Source organism: Diadema setosum, chromosome 5, assembly GCF_964275005.1.
Source record: "Diadema setosum chromosome 5, eeDiaSeto1, whole genome shotgun sequence".
Lineage (NCBI taxonomy): Eukaryota > Metazoa > Echinodermata > Echinoidea > Diadematoida > Diadematidae > Diadema > Diadema setosum.
In genome coordinates, this window is record NC_092689.1 from 8,586,519 (window position 1) to 8,597,753 (window position 11,235).

Below are 11,235 nucleotides of genomic sequence, written 5' to 3' on the forward strand. Positions count from 1 at the left end.
AACGTGCTCAGGAAATGCGGTGGATTGGGAGCAGGGGGGCAAGACAGCTGCGACGTGCATGCAGAGGAGGGAGAAAACTTGAGGGGGCGCGCTGGATCGAGGAGGGATCTACAGGGGACTGCATACTGAGGCGCCCTCACTATGGACGGAAATCTGATCAGATGTAAATTGTTCCAATCTAGGGGCTGAAACACAAACAGTCACACATACACACGACCCCAGTATGTTCGACATTCACTTACCAGACCTTTGCCAGGGCTGCACACTGGCGCCGGTCCGACGGTCAAGACCGGCAAAAGTCACTGTCGGACCGGTAACTTTTCAGGAAATCCACAAGTTACCGGTCCGACATGACCAGTCAAAAAAAAAGCATTGGCGGGGTCAGTAGAAAGAAAAAGATCAGCCCCGATCAGGGAGAAACAGAATGCAAGATATCGCATTGTTCAACACGTTTTACGCAAGTTTTCGAATATGTCTACCGGTGCAATTTGTAAAGTAAACATACAATTGTATATTAGTTTTGAGCACTAGCAGTCGACCAGTTATTCGCGCTCGCTTGCGCATTGGCGCTGCTCACGCACTGCCATGCTATGCAATACATGCAAAGGATGTACGGTACAATGTAACTGTTGAAATGCATGGATTGTTTCCCCGATCCCGTTTTGTTTGTTCGTTTGCTTGCGATTGGCGGTCATGGCAGACAAGAAGCATTGATAGAAGTGCACGCATTTCTGGGTCATTTTACTCATGATTTTTTTTTTTTTTTTTTTTTTTTTTTTTTTTAACGCAAGATCGATCCGATCCCGGCTTCGCAGCTGCGTGGCAGTTGACATGTTAGAACTTTTTTACGTGGGCCGATTTTTAGAAAAAGTAAAAACATATTCTATATTCAGCGATACAGTAAATGAATATTTTCATTCGTTCAGAATGGTCTCATAATGAAGATAGGCGCGAAAAGGATCACGAAATCGGCCCTTAAAAAAATGTATAAAGATAATACAAGGGAGAAAAAAAAAATCATGAAATCATCGCAGTCCCGCTTACATATTTCAGGTAGAAATCGTCCCAAAAAGGATCATGAATTCGGCCGCGTCGTACACCTTTCAAAAGCTCATACAAGTACGAAATGCGAAGAGATTATAGAGGAGAAAAAAAAAATAAGGACATATTAATTTGGTGCGTGCATCATAAAAGATTACAGCCGAATAACAATTCATGAAATCAACGCAAACCCGTTGAAATTTGAGGAAATAAATAGGCGCAAAAAAGATCTTGAATCCAGTCCTGCATGCCGTGTCGGTTATCAAAAACGCATGCACAAATGCAACGAGATTATCGGGAGAAAAATAAAGGACACATTTTTACCCTTCTGGTGCGTGCATTACAAAAGATTACATCCGAAGTAATTCATGAATTCGCCACAATCCCGCTGATATTTGAGGTAGAAATAGACGCAAAAAGGATCTTGAATTCGGCCGTGTCGTATACCTTTTAACAACGCATGTACTAAATGGTAGGAGATTAGCGGGATAAAAATAATGTACACATTTTCAACCCCTTTTGGCGCTTGCATCATATAGATTACAGCCAAAGAGTAATTCATGAAATTATCGCAATCCCGTTGAAATTTGAGTAAACAATAATAGGCGCAAAAGAATCTCGAATTCGGCCCTGCGTGCAGTGTATAATTTTGAAAACGCATTCACAAATGTGAAGAAGATTATCGGGAGAAAAATAAAGAACTTATTTTCAACCCTTCTGTCGCGTGTATCACAAAAGATTACAGCCGAAATAATAAATGAAATATCGCAATCCCGCTGATATTTGATGTAGAAATAGGCGCTAAAAGGACCGTGAATTCGGCCGTGTCGTATAGGCCTACCTTTTAAGAACGCATGTATACGATATGTGAAGAGATTATTGGGAGAAAAATACAGGACACATTTTCAACCCGTTTTGGCACGTGCATCATAAAGATTATAGCCGAATAATAATTCATAAAATCATCGCAATCCCGTTGAAGTTTGAGGAGACAATAGGCGCAAAAAAGAATTATGATTTTTGGTCGTGGCGTATATCTTTTAAGAACGCATTTACGAAATGCGAAGAGAAAAAAAAATAAAGGACACATTTTCAACCCATATTGGCGCGTTCATCATAAAAGATTACAGCCGAAGTAATTCATGAAATCATCGCAATCCCGCTGATATCTGAGGTAGAAATAGACGCAAAAAGGATCGTGAATTCGGCCGTGTCGTATACCTTTATGTATACGAAACGCGAAGAGATTATGGGGAGAAAAATAAAGAACGCATTTTCAACCATTCTAGCTGGTGCGTGGATCACAAAAGATTACACCCGAAGTAATTCATGAAATCGTCACAATTCCGCTGATATTTGAGGTAGAAATAGGCGCAAAAAGTATCATGAATTCGGCGGTGTGGAACATCTTTTAAGAACGCACTTACGAATTCGAAGAGTTTATCGGGAAAAAATAAAAGGACACATTTTCAACCCCTTTTGGCGCGTGAATCATAAAAGATTACAGCCGAAGTAATTCATGAAATCGTCACAATCCCGCTGATATTTGAGGTAAAAATAGGCGCAAAAAGTATCATGAATTCGGCTGTGTGGTACACATACATCTTTTAAGAACGCACTTACGAAATTCGAACAGTTTATCGGGAAAAAATAAAGGACACATTTTCAACCCCTATTGGCGCGTTCATCATGAAAGAATACAGCCGAAGTTATTCATGAAATCATCGCAATCCCGCTGATATTTTGAGGTAGAAATAGGCGCAAAAAGGATCGTGAATTCGGCCGTGTCTTATATATTTTTGTACGAATTGCGAAGAGATTGTGGGGAGAAAAATAAAGAACGCATTTTCAACCATTTTAGCTGGTGCGTGCATGAGATCACAAACAGTTACACCCGAAGTAATTCATGAATTTGCCACGATTCCGCTGATAATTTGTTTGAGGTAGAAATAGGCGCAAAAAGTATCATGAATTCGGCGGTGTGGAACATCTTTTAAGAACGCACTTACGAAATTCGAAGAGTTTATCGGGAAAAAATAAAAGGACACATTTTCAACCCCTTTTGGCGCGTGAATCATAAAAGATTACAGCCGAAGTAATTCATGAAATCGTCACAATCCCGCTGATATTTGAGGTAGAAATATAGGCGCAAAAAGTATCATGAATTCGGCGGTGTGGAACATCTTTTAAGAACGCACTTACGAAATTCGAAGAGTTTATCGGGAAAAAATAAAAGGACACATTTTCAACCCCTTTTGGCGCGTGAATCATAAAAGATTACAGCCGAAGTAATTCATGAAATCGTCACAATCCCGCTGATATTTGAGGTAGAAATATAGGCGCAAAAAGTATCATGAATTCGGCGGTGTGGAACATCTTTTAAGAATGCACTTACGAAATTCGAAGAGTTTATCGGGAAAAAATAAAGGACACATTTTCAACCCCTTTTGGCGCATGAATCATAAAAGATTACAGCCGAAGTAATTCATGAAATCGTCACAATCCCGCTAATATTTGAGGTAGAAATGGGCGCAAAGAGGATTGCGAATTCGGCCCTGCATGTCGTGTACCTTTCAGAACGCATGCACAAATGCGAAGAGGGTGTCGAAAGAAAAATAAAGAACCCCTTGTAGCTCGTGCATCAGAAAATATCACAGCTAAGATAATTCATTAAATCACGGTTATGCAGCAAGTTCGTGCGCCGATGTTTAGAAAAAGTCACAAACGCATGATACAATCTGATTTTTTTTTCATTATCATTTTACACTGTAATTCACGAACAAACATTCTATTTTTTTTCTCATTTTTTTTTATTTCTTGTGCAATAAATAATTCAAGTTTAAAAAGACATTAATCAGTAAAATGTACATGGGGGGGGGGTACGTCCATAAAAACAAGAAAATAAGTTTGCAAGTAGTTTAATGGGTTTTTTTTAGGTTGCCGTTGTTGACCGGTAAGTTTTCTGTTCGGACCGGTAAAAAATGGTAAAATGGGGCATCTACCGGTCCGACAGAGACATGTCGGACCGGCAGAAAAAATGGGTTAGTGTGCAGCCCTGCCTTTGCACATTACAAGTGTACAGTTAACTGTAGTCCTTGCACAAGCAATGTTGCATACAAGTAGTACAAATGTACATGCACCAGAGGTGAAAGTTAGTGTGGTTGTTTTACACATACACACACACACAGAAGCACTGTCAGGAAGTGTAAGTAATGAATACTAATTGCCCTACTATTCTCATTCTAATGTGGGTGCAATCCACCTGTCTCCATGGACTAATTATTTAATCTCCCATCTGCCCGTCGCTAAGCAATAGAATATCTATGGGGGATTAAGGATTTTTGTTCTTTTTCTGCAAACAATGTGTGATCAGTCTTTTTTCCTCTTCCCTTGCCTGTAAACTGTCTGTCTGCCATGTGTGTCACAAACTTTTCTTCTCTCTCTGTCTCTCTCTCTCTCTCTCTTTCTCATTAAACCCCATCTTGTCAGACCATGGTCAGACCCACAATAATAGTCTGAACAAAAATAGTCTGTGATACAGCAAGAGTACAATGTTTTATGAAAGGGAATAAACATATTAGCTTTGGCCAGCTGGCTAAAGATTCGCAAAGTTTAAGATTGCAATGTCTTCGTGATCTTTTGTTGTCTGTTCACACTGGCAGCCAAACTTCTTGATCTTTGAGTCGAGAAGTTTAAGATGTCGCTAGTGCGTGTGCGCAAGAAAGAAGAAGAGTACGCTGTCTGACAACTGGTGATTGTGATGTAGCAATAAACTCCTATTCATCACAATGACCATGCGCTACAGAGGTACAGCTCACAAAAAGGTGGTGGACTGGTCGTGATAAACTTTGTAAGGTTTCAGTTTCTATCGTTCACATCAGTAAAAGATCAAGAAGTTTGGCTTGGGTGGGGGAAATATACCCCTTGTTTGAGCGGGAAGTTTCACAAGAAGTTTTGCGGGAAGTTTGCCATCACACTGGAAAAACTTTGAGATCTTTAGGATGGCAATCTAAACTCTACGATCTTTTGCCAGTGTGATCGTGGCTACTGACTACCTGTTAAGAAATACCGACATATATTCTCATCCTGCACTGAAACACAGTTTTTAATTTTTTTTTTTTCATTTAAAAGAATAATTACATGTATGTGTCCACTCCCACACACACACATCCATGTGATACATCTGTATAACATGTGTTCGAGAGGTTCTGCATTTCATCATTCATTACCACTGCTATAATCATTGAATCCAAAAATCCAAGTATTACTTTTGAAAATTTTGTTCATCAATTTCTGCTTGAATAAATACTTGAAAGTTATTTATTCAACAGTTGTGTGGGAGACTATTGTATAATAAATATAAAATGTCATCTCCCCCCCGGACTACTGGTGCCAGGATACATCAGCTAATAACATGTACAGCTACAAGGTTCATGAGCAATGTGTGCTGAATCTAATCAGTTTCCTCTCACAGTCTGTCTCGAAAAGAAATGATACCATAAATAAATTACTTATAAATAATAATTTGTCATGCTTAAGGAAGTGAAAATACTAGTTACTTGTATTAAACAACAGACCTTATTAGCTTTTCTGCAACTCCCCCCCCCAAAAAAAAAAAAAAAAAACCCATCAAATTGCATCTCCAAAGACAAGCATAAAGACTGCACATACAAACACAAACATTACACCTCTTACCAAACATAATTCTTTCTTATAAATTACCAAGACTATACAGTGGTGAAGAATTCTTGAACATTGTGTCATTTTCTAACAGGAAAGCAGGGAATGATTTTCCTGGCATCGCATCGCAATTTGGTACGCACTTTTACACTACTGCTACACAAACTATCTTTTGTGTAGCAGTTTTCTTCCATAGAAATATACAGGATACCATGTGAAATATTGTTCATCAGCTGAAATTGCTAATCAAATTTGAGTTGGAAAATTATTCCCTGGAAAGGCACATGCTATGTCTCTAGATTCTATAATCTAAACAACTTTTGGCAGTGTTACAACCATTTGTACATGCTATCACTTGAAAAGTCTTGGTATGTACAGCTGTACTTGTCCCCTCTCCTCTGGACCTGTTTTTTAGGTATTTAAATGTACTCATTCCTTTGATTTCTATTTCATCATTGTGCCATACAAAGTTGTTTGCATCTTTATTGTATACAATGTATGTTGTATTGTGTGTGTTCCAAGTGTGCGTGAGTGTGTGCCTGTCCGTGTACCAACATGTAGAAGTACAGCTTCATTGCTGATACAGATTCAAGACATGTGCGTTTTTTTAAAATAGGCTTTCAACGAAAGAAAATGTGTCATGATCACGCAGAATTCATATTGTATCAAGCCGCAAGAAGTGTAACGTCCAGCCTTACCCTTAACACCAGAAACTTGAAATATCTAACTCATTGAGGACAGGCCGATTTTGCTACAGCACACATTTCCCGTAGACACTAGCCCGAGTATATGTGTACTCGGGACTTGTCCTCAATAGGTTAAAATGGCACTGTAGGGCCTACATACATCTGTAATGTTCATTTTGAGGTGGAAAATATCTTTCTAATATCTACATGTAAACACTAGTGTCTTTTTCCCTATATTCGTGTCCAGGGGGAAAAATAAAAATCAGAAATACATGTACAAACAACTTTTGTATCACAAAGAATGGTCCATCAAACAGAAATTTTGTCTTCCTTGTTCTCTTCTTACATACCCTCAAAATTATCAATGCTGGGACACAAGCAGGTTGTTAGTACCTTCAAGTTCTTTGTTGATCTTCGTCCATTGCCCAATGGAACAGGGTTTGTTTTGTTTAGAATGTAAGGGAACTTCAAAATCTAAATAGTGGGTTCATTTCTGGTTATGTTCAGCACATTGTACTTGCCTCCGGCCTGGATGCCACGGAATGTTCCTCCAACTACCATCAGATGTGTCGAGCCGCCCACCCTCACTGGACGTGACACACCGGTGGTCTGTGGGATAGCCTTCTGCCATGCAAGTCGGACGTCAGTTTTCAGACAGAGCGCGGGAAAAGACCTAGCAGGTGAATGCCTTCCGAGCAGAGCACGCCACACCCTCCTCAGACTTCTGGCTTCTTCGGGGGTTTTGTCCCCCTCTCAGATTCCTTTTGAAATCCTCACCTCCTGCGAAGATGCACTAATCTATCCAAAGGTCTGTGCAAGAAACAAAATATTTGAAAAGAAAGTGATCATTAAATGAAAGCCAGAGATTACAAATTCAATTTTCATTTACTCTGTATACAGGCAAGAGGGAGACAAATTGTACAGAGGGAGACAAATTGAAAAAAACTCATGCCCTAAAGCAATTACTGTTGGCAAACTTTTCACAATGTCATGCTGGTAAATACTGCACATCCTGCACTTGGTTGCCATAGAGGTTGTACATAAAACAAATTTTAAACAAAAATTGTCTCCACAGTGAAGCAGTAGCTAGTGCAGAAGCCACTCCCCCTTGTGTTGTCATACTCTGTGCACTGTGAGTGTATGCACGTGCTTGCTACTAATTTTTTGTTTACATTTGATCGGCAGAAGTCTACGAGTGCCCTACAATGTATGCAGGGTCATACGTACCTACCGTAGCCCCTAATCGCAAGCATAGCCCCAGTAAACTGTGGGGAGCGGAAAGCATGCATCGCGATTGTCAGCCAGGGCAGCCCACGTGGCAAGCATGGTTCGAAGAAAATGCAATCACTCCAGATTAGTTGTACTGCAGCTACGAAGGATTAAGGTTGGGTGTCCAACATATCGACACCCTAATGTTTTTCTATCAATAGAAACTTAAAATCTCTCACAATTTGCCTGAAATTTTATTCACATGTTGAGAAAATACCATGGAGCTACCAAGTCTCAAGCATTCTGCATGAGACTCACGCATTTAGGGTCAGTCTCATGATCTAACGCATGGCACTCATTTTTCTCACGCATCGGGCGAAGTCTGCAACTTGGGCCTATAATAAGGAGCATACTGTAGCTCAAAGGATTAAAGAGTTAATTGCAATTGAAGGTATTATTTTTGTTGTCTTTCAAAATAAGTAAATAATAGTCACTTTAGTATGCACCAGATCGCACCATTACGAGCTTAAAATTGAAAAAGCTCCCTACTGTGGGAGGGGGGACACCCCCCGCCCACACCCTCCTCCCGCTCTGTCGCTTCAATCGCTCCCTCGCTTGCACGAAAACCTCACTCATAAATTTTTTTTTAACTTGTTATCTCTGAAATACTCTGAATTCACAAGTGTGCATTAAAAATGTGATTTGCGGTACATGCTCCAAGATAATTGCTCTGAAGTCATGGGTTGTTTGATGCACTCAGTTGTGCTGTGTTTTGAAACCAACACTCCTACCCTCTATTGACAATAAATGTGAAATGCATGTAGGTTAATGCTTTTCCTATGTGTATTTTTAATCTACAGCATCATTGATTTGCTGTTGATCTTGTTTATTATTAGGTTTTTCTGTAATATTTGGACATCTTCACATCCCCAGTGATGAATGCAAAACCACTGCGCGTCGTCTCATGCATGAATGTTCGTCCTATAATTACCAGTGTGGTACAGTGTAGGCCTAGTACTATGAACGTTAGAGTAGACCTGGACAGAAAGATCCGTCTGTCCGGAGGCGTATCCGGGCAATTACCCCCACAGGGCAATTACCCCCCCCGGCTAAATACAGGTTAGTGGTAAGGTTAGACTAAAGATTAGGGTTAGGAGTTTGGGTTAGGGTTAAGATTAGGTACAGGATTAGGATTAGGATTAAGGCCAGGGGAAGGGTTCGGGGTAATTGCCCAGGGGGTAATTGCCCTAGACCCGTCCGGAGGAGTCTTTTATTTTTTTGACGTTATCGCTCTCCTCCGTAGACAGACGGAAGCTGGTACTATACATCGCTGTGTGGAAGCTCTAACCACTGTCTCTATGGAGAAGGTACCTCACCGTTCTCAATTGCGTCTAATTCACAGTCTTAGATCAGTAAATTTAAACTGTGTATAGCAAAATCAACATTTCAAGAATGCATTGCACTAACCAGATTAATGAATAATCCAACATTTTGGTAGAATTTTCATGAAAACAAACGCAACTACCAGCCCGCCGCTGTGGTACGGTCGTAACAGCTCTTCAACATATGAATCCGTTAGCCAATCACATGCGAGGTAGATTTCTATGTGTTTTATATTAAAACACGTACCTCGCACGTGATTGGCTACAGATTCAAAATGGCGACTTACTGCTAGCAACCAGCGATGTTGCAATATGGATACAAATTTCTGCGATCTAATCTAGTTACTGTATTTTGATTGCACAATGTGAGAAAGTGACACCAAATATTGTCAAATTTGTTTGAGTGTAAGAAAGCTGTATGAAAATGGGTTTATCGTAACGTTTGGTAGACCTGTGCACGACCGCTGGCAAAACAATCCTACAGGAGCCAGCATTATAGCCTTTGGTCTGTACAGGAGGGGATCAGTGAAGCCAGACGCAGTCTCCACGTAACATATTCCTGACGACCAGATAGGGTTCTACAGACCAATCTTTCGGTCAAGAGTAGACCCTACCCACTGCTGCTACTGGAGTGGTACAAACGTACTGTCTCTGTAGAAACTACAGAAACTACTGTTTCTGTAAAATTACGTAGCGTCTATGAAGTCGTAGGGCCTAGCTATGGTCTAACTAAAGTTAATAGAACTGTCTAGTGCTAGTCTATAGCAGCATCCAGTCGCAATGAATGACAGGCAAGACCGACCGACTGTCACCATTACAACTATTAAATGTTACAAGTTTTACAACGTTCTGTCTGATTACTGTAACTACACTAATGTTAGAGCTGTCTAACAATGTTAGAGTAAAACCCTGTACCCTCAGTTTTTGGCCAGCCTTCAAAATCCGGACACTTCAAGTTCATGACTTATCATAAGCAAGCAAATTCTGGTGTACTGTCACAACACATGCATATCACATTCATTAAATCTATTGCTCTTTAGGATCAACATGCAACAATTACCTTGCCCATTGCCCATGCTACAATCAAATCACAACTTTTTCCACTACCCCCTCGGCCCTCGCCAACGGCGCTCTCACAGCAAACTAACTATACACAGCCCAGTCGCTGTACAATTTTGTAAGTAGTGCGACGGGGCTGTACCAGTGAAGCAACAAACACGAAGAGAGGTCAGCGATCGCCATGCGATCGGATTGAATTTTGATGCTTTAGATCATTTTTTGTAACCTCAAACTCATCTCACGAACAAAATAATATGAGACTTCATATCTATGCTATCAATATTGAAATTTACATTTTACAACTAAGTTACTTTACTGAAAATGATGATTTAATATGCAGCATTTGCAAACTGTACGTCTGATAATCGGCAGTTCACTCGATCTGTCGACCATGCGTGCTGCTACCATAGAGCGCACGCACGCAATAGATTGCTGCACTTCCAGCCACGGACGCCCACGCATAATTTGCTGAGTAGTCAATCGCCATTTTTAAATTCTGCAACGATGAACCCCGATGGTCGGGGACTCCTTCGCTGTCCTACTGCGCTAGAAAGTGCTATTTTTCTGTTCAATGGACTTATCGTGAGGGCTCTCTATGGACTTACAAGATGTATGAACCTTCTGTAATACTAGCCCGACCAGACGCTGTTATTACGCTGTGCGAAAACAGCATCTGACAGGCGAGGCATGCAGCTTCAAAGTGGGGAACCTCAACACAACTACAAAACTTATGAAAATGTATACTTTTCTTCTAAAAACAGAATACGTTACTCACATTAAATGCATGCTTGTATTACAGAAGCATTGTGATAAGTCTGTGGAACAAAAAAATGACAATTTCTGGCGCAATTCTTGACCGTCGGGGTTCATCGTTGCAGAATTCAAAATGGCGCCTTCAGCAAGCGCGGCGTGTGCGTTGAGAACGTATTACAGAACCTATATCGTATGGCGTACTGCCCAACGTCGTCTGCTGCGGAGAGATCTTATGCGTGCGTGCGCTGCTTGAGTGTAGCAGCATGGTCGACAGCGCGACCTTTTGAAAGGGCATTCACATCACGTGACCTCCCGATATTAAAATTGGCCTGGCATGAAAGATGATGAACTGTTTGGACATGCTGGATATAATCATCAATTTCGGTAAGTTTCATAACGTAAATTTGAATACTGATAGCACAGAT

At 40.6% G+C, this 11,235-nt stretch overlaps 1 protein-coding gene across 1 annotated transcript in view; it reads right to left on the bottom strand.

The window, feature by feature from the left end:
• The window catches only part of LOC140229054 (BTB/POZ domain-containing protein KCTD20-like), a 28,635-nt gene extending 21,548 nt beyond the window's left edge, over positions 1–7,087 (bottom strand). Inside the window, exon 1 of the mRNA XM_072309314.1 lies at positions 6,929–7,087. Coding sequence (XP_072165415.1) covers positions 6,929–7,038 — 110 coding nt within the window. The 5' untranslated portion in view covers positions 7,039–7,087. The remainder of the gene's footprint in view (positions 1–6,928) is intronic.
• Positions 7,088–11,235: the final 4,148 nt, after the last annotated feature.